General features: G+C 39.0%; 1 protein-coding gene across 1 annotated transcript in view; it reads left to right on the top strand.

The window, feature by feature from the left end:
* RpS13 (ribosomal protein S13) overlaps positions 1-22,525 on the top strand; it is a 39,435-nt gene extending 16,910 nt beyond the window's left edge. The window contains exons 3-4 of the mRNA XM_067143065.2: positions 7,285-7,450; positions 22,334-22,525. Coding sequence (XP_066999166.1) covers positions 7,285-7,450; positions 22,334-22,472 — 305 coding nt within the window. The 3' untranslated portion in view covers positions 22,473-22,525. The remainder of the gene's footprint in view (positions 1-7,284; positions 7,451-22,333) is intronic.
* The last annotated feature ends 2,879 nt before the right edge of the window (positions 22,526-25,404 follow it).

Below are 25,404 nucleotides of genomic sequence, written 5' to 3'. Positions count from 1 at the left end.
CGTCGTGCTGACCACACGACCCCTCGTAATCTGCAGGCCTTCAGGCTGAGCAGCGGTCACTGGGCAGGCCAAGGCCCTTTCAGGGCGTTAAGTGCCGTGGGGTTTGGTTTGGTTCTACACGTTTTTACATTTTGAATGACTTGTCTCCAAAGTAAAAACTACGCATGGTTTCAACATTATCAGGATTCAGAGTTGTGCGACAGTCAGAAAGTATATTTTTGTAAACAAAGCAACCCCTTTCACTGACCACATTAGACGTCGGAAACCATAATGCTTGCGAACACTTGGTGCAAATTTACTGTGGTCTTCGATCGAACCTCCTAAAACTTCACTAACAATGTCTTCTTAATTCTCTTCTATCAGACGGGCTTTCACTGCATTTTGCAAAGCCATATATCCCTGGAGGATATTTATGGATATGCTGGTGCTGCCAGGCCGGGGATGAGTAACTCAGACAGTTAAGGCGTTGGCTTTCTGAGCCCAAGTTGGTAGGTTCAATCCTGGCTCAGTCCGGTGCTCAAATACGTCAGCCCCGTGTTACTAGTTTTATTGGCGCGTAAAGAACTCCTGTGGGACAACATTCCGACATCTCGGCGTCTCCGAAAACCGTAAAAGTAGTTAGTGGGACGTAAAAACAATAACATTATTACAACTCAGCCAGACGATTTTTTTTTTTTTGCTATTTGCGTTACGTCGCACCGGCACAGATATGTCTTACGGCGACGATAGGATAGGAAAGACCTAGGAATTGGAAGGAAGCGGCTGTGGCCTTAAGGTACAGCCCCGGCATTTGCCTGGTGTGAAAATGGGAAACAACGGAAAACCATCTTCAGGGCTGCCGACAGTGGGGCTCGAACCCACTATCTGGATTACTGGATACTGGCCGCACTTAAGCGACTGCAGCTATGGAGCTCGGTGCGATTTATTTACAATAGGCCTACTAATATCGTCATATTTTATAATAAAGTCGGTATTATTTATCTTTCCTTTTATATTCATCCATGTCCTCATGCCAGGATTATCCAGTTTTTCTATAGAAATGCTGGTTTACATGAATGCTTTTGTTGTGTCTATTACAAATTGCTCTCTACCAGTTTTCAATACCTTTGCGATGTGTAAAGTATCGCCGATTGTTATTTGCCGCCTAAAATTATGTTCATTTGCTTCATTATACTTCTTTTTGTGTGTTTCTGATTCTCTACAGTATTTATCGCACGTGTCTCTTCGTTTTCACGTAATGCGAACATTACAGTACTTACACATTAGAATCTTTCTTGCAGCATCAAATACATAGAACGCCTCACTGTTGTATTCCTCGGCCCTCGGAAAAACTGTTGTGACTTTAGTTTTCAGCATTTTTGTACTTAAATGCTGGACATTTGCTGATAAAGTTTCATAAGTGGCGAACTCTAACTGCGAAAGAGTATAATGCCCACTGCTGTATCTACAACCGATCTTGCTACGAACACAACGCCATTTGCTGTAATCGATAACATATATCGATTTTTAATGATTGCCTTAGAGATCGCGGAAATGAATACACATACCTCCGATAAACAGGGCTCATCGCTTGGTGTGCATTTGTGTAGAGAATATACAGCGCTATCAATCAACTGAGAAAGAAACTACTATAGTCAAGTTCTCAGAAGCATTTAAACGTTTATTGGAGATCTTTTCCGATACGATTTCGCATTTTTCGTGCCAAGTGGGGTATATTTCGTGATTATTTGCGCGATTCGCGTAATAAATCAGATTTCGCGATATTTCGCGAGTTCATTTCGCTAAAATACGTTACGGTACGGTACCTACAAGGTCATATATAGGCTAGAAAGAAGATATGAAAAATTTCGTGCGTATCGCTATTACCAAAAAATACGGCCCCTAAAAATGAGTAAAGAAGTGGAATCAAAGATAAGGCATTTTGTGGATGATGTTATTGTGTATAAAGTAATAAATAAGTTACTGGATTGTGAGCAATTGCAAAATGAACTCTCTAATGTTGTGAGATGGTCAGCAGGCAATGGTATGATGATAAATGGGGTTAAAAGAATGTGAGTTTTACGAACAGGAGAAGTCCTCTCGATTTTAATTACTGCGTTGATGGGGTAAAAGTTCCGTATGGCAGTGATCCCCACCAGGGTGCAGTATCTAGTGTTAATATAAGGGAAGATCTTCATTGGGGTAATCACATAAATGGGACTGTAAATAAACGGTTAGCCTGCATGGTTATGCAGATATTTAGGGGTTGGTTTAAGGATGTAAAGGAGAGGATATGTAAGTTTCTGGTAAGACCCCAAATAGAGTATGGTTCTAGTGTATAGGATCCTTACCAGGATTACTTGATTCAAGAACTAGAAAAATCCAAAGAGCAGCAGCTCGATTTGCTCTGAGTAATCTCTGAGAAAAGAGCATTGTTAGAAAAATGTTGCAAAGTTTGGGCTGGGAAGACTTGGGAGAAAGGAGAGGAGCTGCTCAACTAAGTGGTATGTACATTTTGAATTAATAACAGTAATTTCCACCTTTTTTTACTTATATTTGCTTTAAGCAAATTAATCATTTACAGTACATGTTTCATTCCATTTGGAACATCTTCAGCTATATTACAATGCTTAGGTGAAATTACAAGGTATATTTGTTTTACCAATCTAATTGGTCCCTATGGGAATCAACATCTATATATTTGTCTTCTTAAAAACATTGTAATGAGTACATTTTTATGCTTTCAATTTATGTGAATTGAATGAAACCTGTACTGTATAAATGATTAATTTGCTTAAAGCCAATATAAGTATAAAAAAGGTGGAAATTTACTGTTATTGATTCAATGTAAATAAGATTTGATACGGGAAAAGAAGCTGATTTCTTGCAATAAGTTGTATGTTCCGAGCTGTCAGAGGAGAGATGGTGTGGAATGACATCAGTAGATGAATAAGTTTGAGTGGTGTCTTTAAAAGTAGGAAAGATCACAATATATGAAAATAAAGCTGGAATTCAAGAGGACAAATTTGGGAAAATATTAGTTTATAGGAAGGGGAGTTAGGGATTGGAATAACTTACTAAGGGAGATGTTCAATAAATTTCCAATTTCTTTGAAATCATTTAAGAAAAGACCAGGAAAACAACAGATAGGGAATCTGCCACCTGGGCAACTGTCCTAAATGCAGATCAATAGTGACTAAGGCTCTGGTCCAGGGTTGCAGTGGTAACAGAAATAGGTTTCAGACTCGCTCGTGAAATGAAAAAATTAAAGATGGACGAGCTATGTCAAAACAATAGAATGATTTTGCTGAGTTACCGTAACGGAAGGGTTGATCAGTTATTTAAAATAGCTTTGTCATCAGTTATGAATTTTGTTATGTTTCGTATTGATAATACCATGGTATTGAATAGGTGGGCTTTCTCTACCCTTTGATAGTTGTAGCTTTGTCAGTAGTAGTTGGTTTCCGTATCGTCAAATTTTCCATTAGTACTGTCAGTTTTATACATCTTGCTGATTTTATAGATTTTCTGGTAAATAATAATACAAATAAATATGATAATATACAGTAATAATAGCAAAATATTAATGAAGGTACTTTTCAAATTCACACAAGTTCAATACCAACTTAACTGACCTATAATATAGTTCTACATAACATAAAATAGCATAAAAGCTGTGCAGTGTATTGGCAACATCACTTGGGAATTACAGTAGTGCTAAATTTAACACAAACTCGTGTGAACAAATAAAAGGGCATTGACCTTTCCACATTGAATGCTCTTTAGAACAGCGATTCTGATTATCTGATGCCATTCGGAGATGTTCATACAAAGCTTCCTAATTCTTCATGGATTGCCTCACCAGCTCTGTAAGATGAAGCTACCCAGTGCACTATACTCTCAGAAGTTTTAGGCTCCAATTACTGTATAGTGATTTAAAGAAAAAATATTTTTGCTTCGTCACCAGTGAAATTTGCACTATCTATGTTGTTAAAAGTATTTTTTATGGTGTTGATTTGTCTGTAATAACTGACAATTTAGAATCAGCTGCAGCTATTTCCTTGCATATTGTTAATACAATGAATTATACTGGAGGCTGATATACGACTCTGGAGGCCTGTTTATACCTTTATCCAGATCACTGGCTACCTGTAGATCTAGTAAATCAGGGTATTTGTTATATGAAATGCAGTCTTTTGCCACACTGTATGCTGTATGAAAAACCTTATTGGTATCCACATGTTGTTTAATGACTTGTTGAACAATAAGATGTAATTGCTGCTTTTTTGCAAGGTTAACTATATCTGAAATTGTTCTGTTTGCCTTGGTTTTTTATGCTGCCATAATACATAACCTCAGTGTTTTCCCATTTATTGAAATATATAGCTCTGGTTATCTTTCAGCACCCAAATAATTTCCAGTCCCTTTGAACAACCACATGACAATTTTTCTGATCTTCAGTAACTAGTAAAGGGTATGCATTAAAGAAGTTTTTTGATTGTTGAGCAGTTCAGTATTTTGGGTATAAAAGCAAATTTTTGCTTCCAGATGCTAAACAAATAGAACTACTGCTGGCATCTGAACGTAAATCACTTAAAATAATCACGTGGCCATCATTCGTAACTTATTTCTTGTGAGTAGATTCTCAGATTCCTTACAGTCCAGCAGTTTGTTTAAAAAACAGAATGCCGTGCGCGTAGAGGCGCGCGGCTGTGAGCTTGCATCCGGGAGATAGTAGGTTCGAATCCCACTATCGGCAGCCCTGAAGATGGTTTTCCGTGGTTTCCCATTTTCACACCAGGCAAATGCTGGGGCTGTACCTTAATTAAGGCCACGGCCGCTTCCTTCACGTAAAGATAAGCTTCTTAAGGCAAAGCTGTCATTTTTATCATCACTTGTTGGAGATTTGGAACCATTCCTGAAAGTTTCAGACAGATCCGCCATTTGCATCACTCCTTTATAAATCTTTCATTGATGATAAATGTCATGACAAGGTTTGTTAAGTCTGAGTCACTGCAGTCTTCAGAAAGTGTCCTAAAATGAATTTAGACAGTAAAGAAAATCTTCTGCCTGCATCTAAAATTGACATAGGTTATGCTGCTAAAGCAGCACTTGATGGCACTCCTGGATTAAATGATAGAGATATATTAGTGTTTCACACAGATTGTCTAAGAGGAATGGTAGCTTTGTGCAAGAAGTTACTAGAAAGGTCACCGCTGGCATATCATTGTTATAATCTGCACTTTCCAGCTGTTGGCCGGGTCTGCTCACCGCTGGCATATAAACCGACTAAATTAATCTCTTGTTTCGATCCAAGTGTAGCCAAGTAGCCTCTTAAGCAGCAGACTGCTAAGGATAGCTTTAAATGACTTTGTTGAAAACAAATGGATCTCGGGTAATGAAGCTGATCATGTACAAAGGGAGTTCACTTCTGTTTATGAGAATGATACTTTGAAAGATGTGAATTTTTTGTATTCTAAAGACGAGAGGTTAGATCACTTTTGGCTTCGCACTGTTTTTCCAGCAGTAAATTTGAAAACAGAAAAGTTGCCTTCATTTCTCAAAATGATACTAATATTGTTTCATGGAAATGCTTCAGTTGAACGTGGTTTTCCTGTTAATAAAGAAATTATAGTAAAGAACATGCTACAAGTATCTCTTGTAGCACAGAGAATGATATATGATGCTATCTCAAACCCTGGTGGAATTGAAAAGGTCTCCATTTATAAGAACGTGCTCCATGCTGGGAAGGAGTGCTCATGCTTTGTATTTTCAAAATCTAAAGGAGAAACGTGTAGCATTGGAAGTAGAGATTCTTTGCAAAAAAAAATAAGGGCTCCTTTGTTGCTGAAAGAATTAGAAGAAAAGAAGCAGAGGACGATGGCAGAAGCTCGACAGTCATTGGAGGTACGAAGAAATTTCTTCGCTGAAGCAATAGTGGTAATAAATTTTTTTTAAAACTTAAAGTGAATTTAATTAGACTAAATTAAACTTCCAAGTTTTGAAATTTAATATGCACATTAATTGCTCATTTTTTTTTGATTTTTTTTTTTTTGGATGTTACGTTTTTAAAATGTATTTTAATATTACTGATAGTTCCTTTGTATTGTTTTTTTTCATTGTGTGTCAGGGATAAAACTGGTTTTTATGGCTGGAAAACAGGGGAATGTCAGGGAATTTTAAAATCTGGATTTGGTGGGCAACCTGTATATAGAGGATGGTTGCCTAGTTGTACTTCCTCTGTTAACAGTAATCACCACCACTGTTTCCAGTACATGTGATTAGTATCACTATATGCGGAACGCCATGGCCTTACGTTGCCTGTGATTAGTACCACTATATGAGCGACACCGTGCGTCTGCGTTGCCTGTGATTAGTACCCGCTATGTGAGGAACACCACGAGGATACCTATGTGAGGAACACCATTGATTTTCTTTGCCTATGAGTGGCGCCATTACTTGAGAAACACCCTAGGTCTGCGTTACCTGTGCGACTTACAATACTTGTGCGTAGTACCATAATGTGTGGAACACTGTGAATTTGTGCCACTTTTAATTAGTACCGCTACATGGCAAATGATTCTACTTTACTAGCAATAAGTAGCATTATGAGAGGCCGTTGACCTGGATTTTGGATCCCTTTAGATCTCAAGCATCATAGATTCAAGAGTGTGCTTTAGAAGCAGTCCCTTGGTCAGTAATACTATTGTTTTAAGATAGTTTCTGGGAATATGTGGCATTGTGGGTCAGGTCCACTGGTTGTTTTAAATTCATATTCATCCATGCATTCTTCATCATGTTTTGAATTCTGGTCAAAGGATGATTTTGGCCTCTTAAATTGTCATTACGTTTTGTACCATTAGGCGCTGATGACCTAGATGTTAGACCACATTAAACAACATTCTTCATCATCAGCCACCCAGGCAAACGGCAAACTTTATTTATTCACAAATTAGTTACGGCAGACTGAAAACCCTAAGAGTTTAAAAATTAACTGAGTTGAAACTGAAAAATGGTTTCAAATATCACAAACAAAAGCCCCCCCCCCCCTCAGATTTCACAACAATAATGCAAACAAGAACCTAACTGAAAAAATAACTACACTACAATTTTTCTACTTAGACATATCCTAATTTATAAAATACTAGAAATAACAGGCTAACTATAGAAATGTCTAGCTACACTATTGTGTTCATCGAGTGCAAGGCATTATTTCAACAGTTGTGATTACAGTACTTTCTTTTCTCAAATTTGGAGATTAAACAACCATATGTATTAGTGGTTTTTTTTTTCCCTCTCCTTTAGGTGTAATTCTGCGAGATTCTCATGGAGTTGCACAGGTGAGGTTTGTGTCTGGAAACAAAATCCTGCGAATTATGAAGGCCATGGGCTTGGCTCCAGATTTACCTGAAGATCTTTATTACCTTATCAAGAAGGCAGTAGCTATCCGGAAACATTTGGAGAGAAACAGGTAAGTATTATATTTTCTTTCTTGACTTTCTTTTAAGGAATTATTCAAAAGTCCCACATGATATAAAATTCATGGATTTTGCAATAAACCAAACCCCATGGCGCAACAGCCCTGAAAGGCCATGTCCTACCAAGCGACCACTGCTCAGCCCGAAGGCCTGCAGATTACAAGGTGACTTCTGGTCAGCACGATGAATCCTCCCGGCCGTTATTCTTGGCTTTCTAGACTGGGGTCGCCAATCTCACAGTCAGATAACTCCTCAATTGTGATGACGTAGGCTGAGTACCAGTCCTCAGATTCAGGAAAAAATCCCTGTCCTGGCCGGGAATTTGAACCCGGGGCCTCCAGGTAAGAGGCAGGTACACTACCCCTATACCACGGGGCCAGCATGGATTTTGCAATAAGACTGGTGGTTTTAAAACCTCCCTGAAAATTTGGAGCACACCCTGTATTAGGAATAGTCAGATTATGTTTATACCCAGTCACAGTTATGAACGGAATTCAGGTACAGGACTACAGTTTTTATTAGCTGTGGTACTGTGTCACTTTGATGCAATCTACAACTTACAGTATGTTGTCGGTCATGTTTAGTGTGTTGTCAGATGGATATTACTCCACAATGGGGGGGGGGGGGGGGCATTCTACTAAAGGGCTAATGTAACACAATGTTTTTGCTGATTCTTGGAGCTCAAAATCTCTTGTGTTCATGGATAAGAGTACATTCACAGTGTTCGCTTACCTTTATACAAAAGGAAATTAATTTTACTTCTGGGGCATAAAAAGGATGTGGCCTGAGCATGTCGGTAGCACAGTTTTTGGGCCTGTAGCTGTTTGCTTGCATTTGGGAGATGGTGGATTTGAACACCACTATTGGCGGCTTTGAAGTATTTCATGGTTTCCCCATTTTCACCCCAGGTTGTACCTTAAGGCCTCAGTCGTTTCCTTCCTAATCCTCTCCCTGTCCTACCCCATTGTCACCATAACACGTTTCTGTGTAAATTTGGCATCCAACAAATTACAAACGATGTGGTCACTCTGAAAGTATGTGCGAGGAGCTTGTACACGAACAACCATTCCAGAAGACCTTGGCTGTGCCTTGGTCCTCTTAAGGTCGTTGGGAAGGGTTGAAATACATTGGGCATCTTCAGTCTCGCTGCAAGTTGTTCTGTCTTGCCATTAACACATTCAAAAATTAATTCTTGAAAAAAGAATGTAATTATTGGTTAGGTGGAACCTTCATAATACATGGTCATGCCTTAACTAGAACATGTTTTGATCATCTTGTGGGAATCTTCAGCTAGAATCTGTCTTCTACAAAATAATGTTTTAACGTGTATATCCTGTTTTTAATGTGTCTCTGCCATGTAATTAAACACATATTATTATGTGGCCGAAACATGTTCTAGTTTAGGCATCACTGTTTCTTTTCCGTTGTGCACAGGTTTCTGTTGAGAACAGGTAAACATAATGTAAGGTTCATTGCACTCATGTATTGTGTACTGGGGGTGGGCACAGTAGTCAGAGATGTTTTTCTAGTAACTTGACTGCATTGTGACCTCTTATGATACACAACAGAGTACTGTATGCATGTAACACTATCTACTTTATTAATCATTACACAAGAGAGACTAAAATGAATTTCGTTTTCACACTTTTCATGTTCTCAAGGAAGATATACTCCTTTTTAACAATTTCAGTATAAATATACAAGAGTTTATTTCTGGATATAACGTGTAGGATTATCAACATTATTTCTTTCCTTAAAGATTTAAAGAAATTTTTAAAAATGCCAGGCTGAGTAGTTGTGGTGGTAGAGCACTGGTCTTCTGGCTCCAACTTGGCAGAACTTCAGTCTGGTGCTATTTGAAGATGCTCAATTACCCCAGCCTCGTGTTGTAAATTTTCTGGCACATAAAAGAACTCCTGCAGGACAGTATTCCGGCACCTCAGCGGGACAGTATTCCAGCACCTCAGGGTGTTTGAAAACTTTAAAAGTATGTGGTTAGTGGGACGTATAACCAGTAATATTACAGTATTATGAATTCAAAACGGTGTATGTATTCCACTGTATACTGAGAAACGGTTTCTGCTTTGGGTCGTGGAATATTTCCATTGATACCCGGTTTCCGCTGTAAACAGGTTTTGCTGTATTAAGTATTCAATATGGGAAACCTTCATAATCAGTTTTTGAATTTGAAAACTGTTCGATAGAGTGGTGTGGGTAAATGTGATGGCGTGTCTTACTTCCATTTAAATAATTGATAGGTATTTTCAAAGATACTGTAAATCTGATGGACCTCATGAAGCATCTGGGGAAAAACAGGCACCATTGTTATTATAATCAAAGTAGATGTGAATTACAGTGGAACCTCGATTATCCGTTCCCGGAATATGCGTTCAAATTACGTGGTCCCGCGAGCATCGTAATTAAATCACGTTGTAAAAGTCCCGCATTATCCGTTTCCTCGAAGAAACACTTTCCCGGATCAACCGTCCAGAAATTCCAGTCACATCAATGCTAAATCCTCGATCAATCGTTTTTTAATAAACTGTATCTCACGAAAGGACGGCTATGGCATATTTATGGATCTTGGCGTTAACGCCCCATCACTGCATTAATTAAAGCAAGTACTGTACCGGTACTAGAAAAGCGATTGGCGGTGAACTTGCATAAGAGACCATCTTAGCATCGTATTCGGGTGGTATTGTTTAGAGAATCTCGGAAAATCATAAAGCAGAAGGTGCCCACAACAATTGCAAGGAGACACGGCGCATTTCGACAGCTCTGCTTGAAGACGGAACGAGTTTCGTCATATGTTCGCACTTATAAAACGTCCATATTATGTCCAGGGTTAGATGTTTATATTTTTACATTTTTTCGATCATACTGCCGAAGAGGTTTTTGGCACTTTGTACAGGACACTGCAGAGTAACTGGGCTTTCAGGCAGGAATCGAAACTGCTCCTTCTTAACACAAATTCAGTACCTTTTGATATTATCGTACATGATATGTTAGCGAGACCAAAACAGATGTTGCACCCTAGATTTAAAAAAAGCCATGGGAGGTCTTGGGATTGCCTATTACTGTTTAGGTCCTGGTGTAAGACTGGGGATTTTACGTTTTTGTGTTAAAATGCCAAAAACTGCAGTCGTTTTATTTGCGCACGTTACATTTTAAATGGTTGGTATCATTTCAAACTTGTACTGACATGTGCAGCGAGCGCGCTTTCCAGATGACCTCAAGGTCACAAATAACCGTAATTTCTGAAGTTTTTATATTTCTTTTATCTTTCCAATTTGATTGGATTTGTGGCGCGCAGAGTTGAATATAATGCATTCAAGAACTTTTAAGAATCGATACTTACATTCGAAACCATGGTTTCGAGTTCAACATAACCTTTAAAAGTCGATGTAGGCCTAATTTGCGCGGTATGAGATTTCCAGAAACTGACTACGAACAGTATACCGGAGTCCAAATTACAATGAAAGATTAAGAAATGAACAGATTTTGCCATCATTTTGGGTGCTTTTGTATCTAATGTGCTTTATTTTATTAGATGAGAGAATTAAAAACTACTTGTGGTCGATTGTCGTTTGGCTTGGCGTTATTAGATTTTTCGAAGTTTGGCTAGCCTAATCAAAGTTGCTGAACTGAAAGAAGTTTTCACGGGAAACTGACGAAGATTCCCCTGTAAAATTGAATGTAAAGTACCGAGATTTTGAACTCGCGTACCGGTAATTAATGTGGTTTCGCGGTCTTAACATGCCCGCCTCTCATCCAGAGGGCCCGGGTTCGATTGCGACCAGGTCAGGCAATTTTACCTGGATATATGTCTGGTTCCAGGTCCACTCAGCCTACGTGAATACCTTTAATTGTGGAGCTATCTATTGGTGAGATGGCGACCCCGATCTACAGAGCCAGGAATATTTGCCGAGAGGATTCGTCGCACTGACCATGCGCACCTCGTAATCTGCAGGCCTTCGGGCTGAGCAGCGGTCGCTTGGCAGGCAAAGTCCCACTGGGGCTGTAGTTTGGTTTGGTTTAGGAGTTTTTGTAAGATTATAATTATAGATACCGGTATTTAATTTTTGTGATGTTTAGCCAAATTGTTGATGGTTTTCATTCATTCCTGGATTTTTTGTTTTCCCGTGTTGTACGTTTTGTTTTCATGGTCCCTCGAAAAACTGAGAATCGAGGTTTCACTGTATTAACTCGAAGGATGAATGTTTATAAGTATTTGAATGGTGAAATAGTTTTCAAACAAGGTGTGAATCCAGATCAGAAAATCTTTCTCAAGGGATGTTAGAGTGCATTGAATTTAAGGTCTCATCCCTGGTGTACTCGTACAGGGTTGTTGCTTATTTGTGTGGTACTGGGTACATACTGATGAGTAATAATAATATTTGCTTTACATCCCACTAACTACCTTTACGGTTTTCGGAGACACCAGGGTGCCGGAATTTAGTTCCGTAGGAGTTCTTTTGTGTGTGCCTGTAAATCTGCCGACACGAGGCTGGCGTATTTGAGCACCTTCAGATATCACCAGACTGAGCCAGAATAAAACCTGTCTATTAGTGGTCAGAAGGCCAGCGCCTCAACCGCCTGAGTCACTAGGCCCAGCATACAAGTGGCCATGCAGTTATTGTGCTCACAAGGGAAACAACCCCTGATATAAACTACAGATCCAGAGTATTTGGCGAATTTGAGTGATTGCTTTATCTGAAACGTTATTGTGATCCTTAAGACAAAATAGAAAATAGGAGGGGCTCCATTCTTTTGGTAGGTTTAATCACTCTTGTCCTATTGGTGTGGCATGAATCACTACTGCAAGATATCAAGGTAGACTGTGCTGATGACTGGATTCTGTTAGAAAGAGAGGGACATGTCAAGTTTCTCTGAATTCTGCAAGTCATATCTTCCTCCCTTTCATTAAAATGAATACAAAATCTTAACTGCTTGACATCATCACAGTTGCTTGAATCTCTTGGGTGGACATTGCTGATCAATATTGCAAGCATGGTGCACCATCTAATTGGTCGCTGGGGACTGGACACTAGACTTCCCTCTGCACAGACAATTGTCTCCTTGAATTGTTTATTCTGCTTATCCATCCATTCTTTCAGTGGATATTTTTGGAAACTGACTGAAATGCTGCTCACCATCTTACGACTAAATACTGCCATTTTGTTCTTAACATCTCTAGTCAGTACCTTCCATTCCCCAACTGCAATAAATTTCTGGAACTAGGAAGGTCTTCTAAAATACCCCTGTTAATAATGTTGATGTGCTTGTACTGGTATGAAAAATATAAATATATATACATAGGTGGGCTGGCACAAGGTTGCACTTGACATTTGTAGTTCGTGTTGGCGTTACTACAAAACATAATTGAACGTCACCTGTCAATCAGAACGACCAATCCACTACTTTCTATGTCAGGTACAGTTATGAATTTTATACATATTAGTTTGTATTTAATTTTGTATAACGCATATAACCTTTTATTTACTTACAAAAACATGAGCGTTTAAAAATGTAGTGTTTAAGTGAGCTACGAAATAAAGATGAACTATTTTCATTTGGTGGTGGTTAGCAGTATGGCTATAACTATCTTGACTTCCGTATTGAAGTGTTGCAGCTTGTCTGTCATCGCTCGCACGTGGTCACGTGTGATTCGCGCTTTGATGGGTTTTTTGTATGAGATAACTTTTTTGTAACTAGCCCAGTGCGATGTCACAGAAACTACAACATAGTGATGAATCACGAAGTGATAAACCTTTGTGCCAAGGAGTGCCCCTTAAGTCAGGCATGTGAATTAGTGTGGAGAACTTGCGAGTTTTACCAGCAGGAAAGCGAATTTGTATGCTTGCAAGGTCGTCCCTCTGTTCCTGCCGGTAAAGTTGTGGAACGTACAAGTCTTTCAATGCGTAGTTTTATTCAGAAAGGTGTTCTCCTCCAGGAGCTGAGGAAAAAAGGACTGGGGAACCTAGCAGTAGCGAAACGGGACTGATAGTGGGGACTTGTTTCTTAGCACTCCAGGAAAGAAACTATTTAAGCCATCTCCTGTGTAACCGTCCAGGCTTCTCCAGCCCTACTAACTTAATATATCATTTTACGCGATATCATTTGATATCAGGTTTATCTGCCATCGGCAATTATTTGTAATAACATATTTATTCAACGTCAATCATTTGTAATCAAGGCATTTTGGAATCATATTGTGTATATGATAACATCGTTTTATTATTTAAATTATTATATTATGTAGGATAAGAATTCATTATGTTGTAAATACGGTCAGTATGTTGAGACATAGTTGTTTTCATCTCATGTTTGTGTATACGGAGGGTTATTCTTGAAGCTTGGGATTTTGCGTGAGTTATGGGTTTATTTTATGACCAAGGCTAGTAAACAGCGACCCGTGCGCGAGGCTTGCAAGCTGGTCAGTTATATCATCGCCACGCCTTCTGGACTTGTCGAGGAAGAAGAGGAGGGGAGTTGATGCTTCGATCTATCGAATCGGATACTTCGTTGTATATGAGTTTTGAGATTGAACTGTTACCAAGAGTGGGGGTGAGCCCGGATATATACTCATTCTCAACACGAGAACGGGACCTTAAGGCCTTCCGACCTAACAACCTTACAACCTAACTACGGATACTCCATCACTAGTACCTCAACTGAACATCTACTTTGAACGACGTGATTTGATTTTTGAAACAGTGTGTGGTCGCTCCACGACATAGTTATTTTTGTACAATGTATTATCGCTTCGATACAGTACTTAGGTGCGGTAATGTTATCGGATCTACGAGAAACGAAACAAGCTTATGGCTTGTGATATTCAGTAAATATTGTGGACGAAGGACTATGTTTAGTTCAAGTCTACGGAATGTGGTACAAGTCTGTACCGTATTAATAGTATAGCTCAGTTGGATTGAGATTTCTACTAATATGGAAAAATTCATATCTCTGAATTTTCTCCTCATATGATCAACGCTGATCAGTTATTACAAGTATAGGGCCAATGTCTAATTTAAAGACTAGGCATGTAGGGAGTGCTAGTCCAGATAGCCCATACTACATCAGAGAAGGAAGGAAGGATGCCCATGGAGCAAATTCTAAATCGAGAAGAAGAGAACGAGTAGCCACGGAAACCAGATGACTTCAACGGAAGCTGCAATTGGTGAGCTTCAAGTAGATAAAGCAAGCAATAGTAAATTATAAATTCCTCCACGCTTTAAGGAAACTTTTCCGATTCATCTCATTTTTTAAAATAATAAATTCATTTGTATTTTAAATTGTGTTAATTTTCTTTCTTAAGCGATACTTAATGGTTAATTATTTAAAATCCTACCCCTGTGATTTCAGTATAAGTCTCTATGCTAGTAAATATAAATTCTGGTTTACAGTTTTGTTTAAAACTGTAACCATGGCACCCAAACATTACATAGAGAAATTTGCGTGGCAATTTGCGGGCAAGCCACAAATAGTTTATTTAATATTCATGTGCCCCAAGATAATAACTTTCATCTCCCCAAGTGTTTTGATGAGAGGGAACAGTTACACCTGTAACAGGAATTGATTCTTTCCAGGCTGATGCAATACGAAGACACATGTACGATTGTTACAGCGGGAAGGAATACTGTAATAATAATATAAGAGAATTTATTGGACTCCAACCTATTCAATACATTACAGGACGTTAACATTTTTAGTTCAACATCGTTAAAATGGAGACATGTTTCGCCCTCCGCGTGGGGCATCATCAGTCATATCAAAGCGCCTCAAAATTAAACCAGACGTCTGGTTGGAAATTATAATGTGTAAGAAAGAATGCATTAACACGTTCAGTACCTGCTTCTGAGCGGGACACTTGAATGCCTGGACCAGCCATTTTCATGCCCGGCCCTCCCGACATGCATCACTTAATACAATTTACATTTACTCCTAAACTATAAGTGTTAGAAAATTGATGCTTTGTGCTTACCTGTAGTAAATATTTAAGGTGTGATATATGGTGTGACAGGTTTCAAAATACGTCTAATTGTATACATCCTATCTATATTTTCGGCATAACGATTACTGTCACCGAAGTGAAGAAATTAATATGAAGGAAGCGTATTCGGAACATTGTTTTAGAAAATATCGTAGTATGAATAATAGGCTCTTCGGTCCAGTACATTTTTATATCAAGATTTTGGACTAATCGGTTTCCACGATTGCACGATCGAATTCTTTGTGAAAAGCCGGGGCGCCGCACTTATCACTTGACTCGCGTATAGATTGGTCTGCTCACACATACTGATAAAATTCGTCATTCATGAAAATACTCACTTAACTCAAAATATCCTGCTTATTTTCTATTTGAACGTTTATACCTGAATTCTCTGTAAATAGTGGAACGGGTGGACAATAAGTAGAATGATATGTATCAGGCACTTCACTTTTCTCTACAGGCCTATCGGATTCGGGAATCGCAATTTCCTCACCACTCTCACTTTCACAGAGTCTATTTCAGGAATAAGTTCAACACCAGAATAATCATTGTGAACAATATCTATTTAATCTTCCGTAAGAAACTTTGTATTATAAGCCATTATACTACACTCGGTAAGGACGACACGCACTGCATTGGAATCTCAAGTACCGAATTTACGCGTGAGGAAGTTATGAGATTTTTCAGCTAAAACTGCTGAGATAAACATGAGCCCACTCAACGCGAGGTTTATCTCAACAAGGTCAGCCAACTTCCTGCTACAACCAGTAACGCTGACTAAGGTGTAAGAATGCATAGATGACGAATATAAACAGCATTGCTTCGCGCGGAACATTAAACGTCTTACGCCGTCTACGGCCCGAGCATAGGAGCAAGCTTGAACGTCTTACGCCGTCCACGGTCCGCAATGAGTTAAAAACACGTACAAGGTCCTATCCTAAACGAAATAACAATAGACTAGTTACACGTAGTAAAATACGCTAGTGGTTTCTTAATATTAAAATGGGGCCATCATATGTACAGTATAACAATGAAAGTAATCAAAGTCTCTATGATATCGAGTTCGAAGGTAGTTCTACGTAGTATATACAAATTTTGGCAGAATAAAATATAATTTACAATTACTGTACACTTATTTATAATTGTTAAAATGCCGTGCGAATAGAGGCGCGCGGCTGTGAGCTTGCATCCGGGAGATAGTAGGTTCGAATCCCACTATCGGCAGCCCTGAAGATGGTTTTCCGTGGTTTCCGATTTTCACACCAGGCAAATGCTGGGGCTGTACCTTAATTAAGGCCACGGCCGCTTCCTTCCAACTCCTAGGCCATTCCTATCCCATCGTCGCCATAAGACTATCTGTGTCGGTATGATGTGAAACCCCTAGCAAAAAAAAAAAATGTTAAACTTGATGAGGTAAAACATTCCAATTTGTCTATTTGTCATCAATTTTAACAATTATAAATAAGTGTACAGTAATTGTAAATTGTAGTTTATTTTGCCAAAATTTGTATATACTACGTAGAACTACCTTTGAACTCAATATCATATAGACTTTGATTACTTTCATTGTTATACTGTACATATGATGGCCTCATTTTAATATTAAGAAACCACTAGCGTATTTTACTATGTGTAACTAGTCTATTGTTATTTCGTTTAAGACAGGACCTTGTACGTGTTTTTTTAATGTATTCCTTCTTACATGTTATGTTCATAATTTCCAATCAGACGTCTGGTTTAATTTTGAGGTGCTTTGATATGACTGATGATGACCCACATGGGGGGCGAAACATGTCTCCATTTTAACGATGTTTAACTAAAAGTGTTAACATCCTGTAATGTATTGAATAGGTTGGAGTCCAATAAATTCTCTTATATTATTATTGAGATTCTTTCAATACGGAAAATAAAATGATTTTCATTGCTTGTAATAAGGAATACCGTATCATGGCAAAATTACTACTCTCCCTTTAGACAGGAAAATCATTTCTCCAGGGGTAACGCCGTGCGGGTGGGGGATGCACATGTAGAATACACCCACGGTATCCCCTGGCTGTCGTGAGAGGCGACTAGAAGGGGCAACCAAGGGATGATTGAATTAAAACCATGAAACTACTTTTGATTCGTACCATCACGCGGGGAACACCATTAGTTGTGCCTGTACTTGCGAGTAGTACTACTATATTAGGTACGAAATAGGTTTGTGATTAGTAGCAGCAAAGTGTGGGTTTCCTGTACCCGTGCGTTGTACCCATGTGGGCAACACCGTGGGTCTGGGTGTTGCCTATGAGTTGTATCACTACATGAGCGACACCGCGGGTTTGCATTGCCTGTGATTAGTACCAACTATGTGAGGAACACCACGGGAATACCGATACCCGTGACTAGTACACCTAGGTGAGGAAGCTCATAAGTTGTCCCTTGGTCAGTAATACTATTATTTATGACCTTTTTTGAGTTGGATCCACTGGTTTTTTTGCTTTTTTGGGTTCATGTCCATTCATTCATGACATTTTTTTATTTTGGTCAGTGGATGGAACTTTTGTTTTCATTTCATTTCGTACCATTAGGGGCTGATGACCTCGATGTTAGGCCCCTTTAACCCTTTCCCACGGATATTCTTTGACTCTCTCTCGAAACTAGGAGTAATAATTTGCTTGTAGGAATAGTTGTGGGGTACCGTCACTAAATAATTTATTTTGTAAAAACCGCTAAAGTTACTGCCTTGAAATTTTACAAGAGTAATACATGTACTATAATAATTCTAAAATGATACAAATATCTTACCTAATTACATACAGGAACCCCCAGATCAGTATGAAACATCAAGAAGCATCCAACACGGCACAAGATAATGCCACATTGCTTGCACTTAAAGGCAGACTGAATTGCTCTACCTGATGGGGCTCTTCTTTTCTTGTTCATGCAGAGAACACAGGACTTCACCCTCCCATCAATCTTGATAAGAGTGTGATTATTTGCTGGTAAAGGGCATGATAAGGGAAGGGAATGTTTCCTGCCCCGCCGTTTCAATGAAGAAGAATTTCCAATCATTTCCTGTACAAGACGCTTCCTAAATTCCAGTTGTGTATGCCCATGCTTTGTCCGAGATGGAGAGTTAGTTGCATCAAATAATGTAAAGCTATTTATGATGCAGACATTGATTACAAAACCAAACACATACTTCCACCACTTCTTACGAGGCCTACCAACTGTGTAGTAGCTCCTCTTCTGGTCTGCTCAATCAACCCCTCCCATGTACTTTGTGTATTTCTGAATAGACAGAGGACATTGCACTTGTACCCTTTCCTTGGATTTTCCCACTTTCCTCTGTACCTCAAACTGTACCATGGGGTCAGTATTTGTTAACAACATGGTAATGTCTTGCTTGTCTTTCCAAACAGTTGCAAACACATTTCTACACTGCAGACTTCTACTCTCCCCTTGCTTTAGTTTTAGTTTCTTGGGATATTTGAATTCAACTGGCCAGTCCTTTCTGTTGGTATTCACAGTACCACATGCATAAGTGCCTAGGATATAGAATTCATTCATAAGTAAAAGATGTGAAAAAGCTATCAAAGTATACATGATGATTCTTCTGCAGATAGTTTTTCATTAGATTTAGCACAACTTGTTCCCCAAGTAAAAAGTCCTTGTAGCGATTTTCCTTCTTTCCCAAGTAAACAGTAGCCTCCAAGATATAGCCCCCAGGTGTTGCTAAAACCCACACTTGGAGACCCCATTTAGTGGGCTTTTTAGGAAGATACTGCTTCAAAAAATGTCTCCCCTTGAAGCCAATCATAGCTTCATCAACGGAAAGTTCACATCCTGCTCTTACTTATCTCTAAATCTAGGTATCCTGTCTGGAATAGGCCTTACTTTCTGAAGACAATCATACTCTAAATCACCCAATTTCTTTTCATCTTTGGGTTCCGTCAGCTGAAGATATTTAGAGAGCAAGTCATACTGCCTTTCAGACACACAGTTACTAACTAAATTACACTGTATAAGGTTGGAAGTCACATGTAAGTTTGTAGTGTCAGCTAATTTTAAGAAAAAATCGCCACCAATCATGTCCTGAAAATATTCTAATTCAGTGCTACCAGTTGGAAGATTATGCACAGGTCCATAGTCCGAAACAAAATTAGCTGGGGGATTGAAAGTAATATTGTTTGTCCAAGTAGGCCTAATAGTTTGAGCAGGGACAGTACCTGAATGAGCATCTCCCGTCCCATCCAATACATTTTGACATTCTTCAGGTTCATTTTCTGCACCAACTGCTTCTACATCACTTTCACTATCGTCACTACAAATTTCAAACTCACTATCACTGCATTCATCAACACACTGGTATAATTCTTCACGAATATCGTCTTCATTCAACTCGCTGTATGCAGCCATCTTGCTATGATATGTTTACATTCAGTCAGCTGTCTGTTTTCTCTAAGATAACCTATACAAAAAGGCGGTATTTTAACAAGCTGTGCAGGTCATTCGTATCTAGGAAGCCTAGAGAATTCATTGGTACCAAGAAGTTATATGTTTGGCCTACAGATGGCAGAGGAAGACAGTTTGAAACTCGAGTACGCTCTACTACGCAAACCGCGGGAGACAACTTGCAAGTCCGGTACGCTTTACTACGCAATCCGCGGGAAAGAGTTAAACAACAAGCATCATCTCCAGGGGTAAATCTTCCTTAAAATTGGCACTGCGAGCCATAGGTTTCAGATATTTAAAAACTGTACGGAAGAAAAGTGCTGCTTGAAAAGTCTCACTTCGTGATGGCTAAGAGTATTTTTCTTAGTAAACTTGTCGATTAGGATCTCCACGAGGTAATATGGCTGGATGAGACGTGAGTGAAAGCTAGGGAATGCCCTGCTAAATCTTGAGTTGATGACAGTCCTAAAAGCTCCAGTAATCAACCTACTGGGAAGGGCGCCAGATTAATAATGGTGCGCGCATGTTTGTCCAGTGGTTTTGTGAAAGGTGGTCTTCTAATGTTCTGATTTTAAAATGGTGATTATCATGAAGATATGGACCATGTTAACTTTTAGATTGGTTTAAGAAGCTCCTGCAACAGGTCAAAGGCCCTTCTGTCATTGTTATGGACAATGCACTTAATCACTCTGTATTAATGGACAAGACCCCTACATCGAGCACCTGGTACTGGAATACCTGTAGGCAAGAAATATCCCAGCACATATGGGTATGACTAAATTAGCCTTATATGCACCGTTAAAACAAAACAAACCGGTTTCACCGATGTGCGTAGTCGATGAGGTAGTGAAGGAACAAGGGCAAGAGGTTGTTAGGTTGCTGCCGTACCACTGTCACTTCAACCTATTGGGTTTGTATGGGGTGAAGCGAAACATTACGTACGCACAAATAAATTCTTCTCCATTACTCAAGTGTAAAGACTCTTCCGGGAGGGCATTGCTGTAGGGGATGCGGCTTCGTGGAGGAAGGAAGTTATTGATGGTTATGAATTTCATGTTTTTGGTCCGTATTGAACTGAGAATAATATATAAGTAATAATAATAACAACGTAAACGTTTCCACCTTTTCAATACTATAATATATTCACAAAATTATAAATTACACGGTACTAGTTTCGACCCATCTAGGGTTCATCATCAGCCGTATTAATTAACTCGGCAATGGCAATAGATGGCATCATCAGTGATTGTCAGGAGTTGATGATATGCCTGGATTACGACAACAAAGACGACTATAGTGTTGGCAGTGATCTAGAGAGTATAAAGCCTCTAGCAATGTGAATAAGGTAAGAAGAATCACACTTCTGAATTCTTGTAAATTGAATACACTTTACTTGAAATATTTTGTGTTAGAACCGGTGTATACTGTAACATTTAGAGGTGTATTTAAAGTGAGATTAATCGGTGTGTTGAACGTGCGATTGCTGTCGACCAATTTCATTTGTAGCATGTATCGTCGCGATTACGTTAAAAACATTTCTCTCCTGTTTCTAAAATCTCACGTGTTGTGCAATCAGCTGTTGTTATGGCGGCAACATCGCTTCGTGCGCCATTGCAGTGTGACCAACATTTTGCGCAGCTGTCATGTGTAACCTTACGCCGGCCCACCTATAGAGCGAGTGTGTGTGTTGTGGGGGCTGCCGAATAAGAACCGCGGTACATCTTGCCTGTCGTAAAAGGTGACTAAAGGGGCACCAGGGGTTCTTATCTAGAGAATGTAGGTTGGCAACCACGGAACCCTTAGCAGAGTCCTGGCATTGCTTCCACTTACTTGCATCAGGCGCCTCACTTTCATCTATCACCGCTTTTATTTATCTCTTGTTCTTTTCCAACCCTGACAGTATTACATGTGGAGGTCTCTAGGGAGTCTTTCAATATCACACTGGTTGCCGTAGTCTTTCGTTGGCTGACCCCTTCATTTTTCAGACTGCTGGGCTGTTTCCATTTTTTTCTGCTCTGATTAGTGTTAATAGATGATCTTTGCTCTGTTGTACTTCCTCTTAAAGCAATAATCACCACCACCTTCTTAATTGTTGGGGAGCTCCCGTTTCTGTAAGATTTAATTCGTAAAATACCGTAGAGTGTGGTCTGATCTAGGATGATTTACCGTTTCAAGATGTTATTGTAGTTGATTTAAAGTATTTTTTGAACACTTGTAAACATGTGTTCAGAAAATTTTCCTGAGATATTTAGGATGCCAGTTCTAAAGTTTATATTTAATTTCATTCACAATAATCTATCATCTCTATATTGTAACTGCAGCAATTACTTCACATAAAATCTAGCCCTAATTTAGTTGTTGTCCTACTGTACCCATGCAGCCTCACCTCCAGTCCTAGCCCTTTCTTGTAGCATTGTGATTAATAAGCACTTGTTTTATGTTCCAGGAAAGACAAGGATTCCAAGTTTCGTCTGATTCTGGTGGAGTCCAGGATTCATAGACTGGCCCGTTACTACAAAACAAAAAGCATTCTTCCACCCAATTGGAAATATGAGTCGAGCACAGCTTCAGCTCTTGTGGCTTAATAATTGTGATTTTGATTGTTAAAGTAATTTTGTCAATAAATGTATAAAGAGTAGTATGTTTTTCATTTATATGCACGCACAACAGTGGAATTAACAGTCCAGCTCCTTGGTTGAATAGTTGGCATATTGGTCTTTTATTCAGAGGGCCCAGATTTGTTTTCAGGCGTTTTGACACGCTCTTTATTTCATTTTTTCAATCGAATTATTATTTGTCGAAATGTGCTAACTATGAGTCAAATGAAGGAGAAATGTTCGGTCATTGTCGTGAAATAGTTTGTATATAACCATGTTGCACTAATCAAATGTAAAATGTTGCCAAAGTAGCATCATAATCCCATTGTCTTGTGCTAGCTGCTACATACTCAGCGGCTGGCCACACTTATATCTCAGCTGAATCAGCTATATTTAGTCACCAGTTTTCCTTCTGATATCAACTTGAAGTATTAATGTCAGCAATACTGAATCGTTTCCTCGTTTTTGTTTCGGACTGAATTGCTGGCTAGCGAGATACATTTCGTGTCAGTCGTTACAGAGAAATCTTTTTGTCGTCGGGAGTAATGTTCCGCGCTGTGTTTGTGCCTCTAAATATTGTCGTAATTGATCTATATAAAGTTGGCGTTGCCAGAGAGGACCCACCTGTTAGACAATGAGTACCGTTATTTTATTCACGGATAACTGATATACAAAAATCCCTTTGGCTAACAAACTACTTTAAAGGGATATGTACCTCACACGAACAGTGAATACATCTTTAAAGGGACTGTCTCAGATTGTTGTAGGCAAGGTGACATTCTACTGGTTGCTTATAAAGGGAAGCAAACACGAAAACCTGTTTTTCTCACAACTGGACGTCGTGCTGAGGACAGTGATGTCAGGAGCCGAAAGGGAAATGAAGGGCGGATCTGTTCAAGGGTTGAAACCACTACTACAATTTCTGCATGGGAGGTGTAGACGGTAAAGATAAGTGCATTTACCATGCCACTTGTTCCAGACTGACCAGAACTGGAAGCAAATGTTTTCAAACCTCCTAGATATGGCATTATGTGATGCATACCTCCTGTACATAAAGAACACTGATAAGCCTTTAGCAAGACGAGACTTTATGGTCAGTATAGTTAGGGAATTGCTAAATGAGCATTTGCCATTTCCAGTTGAGGCCACAGGTGATGCAGGGGGCCCCTCTCATGCTTGCAAAAAACTGCCACAGAATAACAATCGCTTATGTGGTGTGTGCTCGCAAGAGAAGAAGTCTACATTTTGGTGTCCAGGCTGTAACTATGGTATTCGCCAGGGGTGTTACCATCAGCTAGTGCACTTCTGGAAGCCTGACAGTCGTGGAGTAAAAAGAAAGACCAACCCAAGTGACTCTGAGTGAAATGTACAAGTGGTAGCCTTCAATTGTATATTTTTTTCATCTAAGAACAGTATTATGAACTAGATACCAGTACGTAACTACAGTAAAACCTCGTTAATTCGAAGTCGTTGGGACTCAAAAATCGGACTTCGAATTACGTGATTTCGAATTAACCGCCAATCCGCAATTCAGAAGTACCAACCCTTGCCGCGTTATAAAATATTCTAAGGCCCGTTACTGCATGCATTTAACCTTGATTCACAGTTTATACCTTTCAAACGCCATGAAAAAAGAACTATTTCCAAAATGTATCCAAGAAGGTGCATTTACAGTATTCAAATAATACACTCGGATATCTCACTGGTAAACATAACCTCACGCAACGAAAGAAAAAAAAACACGATTCAAAGACGAGGAGAAATCTATGCTCGCTCCCATGTGCAAGTGCTTTATTGATTGGATTACTATACTGTATGCATTTTAGATGCCTTGTATTTACACAGAAAGTACCCGATGCCCTTAAAATCGAACTTTCCTATGACTCTATCCAAGACCGACTACAATAATATCAGACCTTAATGTTACTATCGATTAGGAGGAAAATAGCGACTTCGTGGGCGAGCGTTTGAGACATGTGGTTGATTCATATCTGTGTTTACATTCTGTTAAAGAGTGTTATTTTGATCGAGTTATTGAAGTATAAAGTATATGTTTGGTAAAATAGTAATCTATAACAGTTTATCAGGATGGTGTTTTGTTAGAAATTTATATGATGGTATTTTTGATGTATAATAGTGTTTATATTATCGTGCTGTAACATAGCACAAAATGGGTCGTTCCTGCTGCGTTCGTGGTTGTAGATCTAATTATACCGTTGTTGAAGCTTTTAAATTCCCTGAAGATAGATCTCTACAGGAGAAATGGATAAGGAATATTCACCGGGAAAATTTGGAAGTCAAAGACCAAACTATCGTACTAGGCTATGTGTGTAACCAAAATTTGTGGTTAGGGAAGATCTCTTTCCAACAGATAACGGTGAGCCTATTCGTTTTAGTTTTCTCATTCAGTCGGAGTAATTTCATGTAAGTTGACGATAAGTATTAGTTTCTATGTAGAATATAAGTGTGTGAATGTATTTATATGGGTCACTGGTCACTAAGATCTGGAATTATACGCAGTCATGTGAGAATATATTAGTTTTGATCGTGTTGTGAACCGGATTTAAATCGAACTATGGCAATGCCTCTCATACATCTATTCTTAAGTTCTCTAAGGATTAAAACATTAAGAGAGAAGTGGATTAGGAACATACATCGTGAATATTTCTACAAAACAGCAGTGTGCATATGTCATCTGAGAGTAAGTCTGAGATTAGGGAAGACTATTTTTTCTAATTCTAAATGGTTGACCTATTCGTATTCCTCGAAAAAACAATTCATTTAGATATTGATAATTGATATGGTGATGTTCCTTCAGTGTCCATGTGCTTCAAAGTGTCGTGTGATTTAGATGCAATTGTATTTTGAAAGAATCTGTGCTTGCCTGCGGGAACATTTGGCTAGATCTTGGTGTATAACA

Source organism: Anabrus simplex, chromosome 3 (genome assembly GCF_040414725.1).
Source record: "Anabrus simplex isolate iqAnaSimp1 chromosome 3, ASM4041472v1, whole genome shotgun sequence".
Lineage (NCBI taxonomy): Eukaryota > Metazoa > Arthropoda > Insecta > Orthoptera > Tettigoniidae > Anabrus > Anabrus simplex.
The sequence above is the reverse complement of the archived record's forward strand: the minus strand, read 5'-3'. Positions and strand labels throughout refer to the sequence as shown.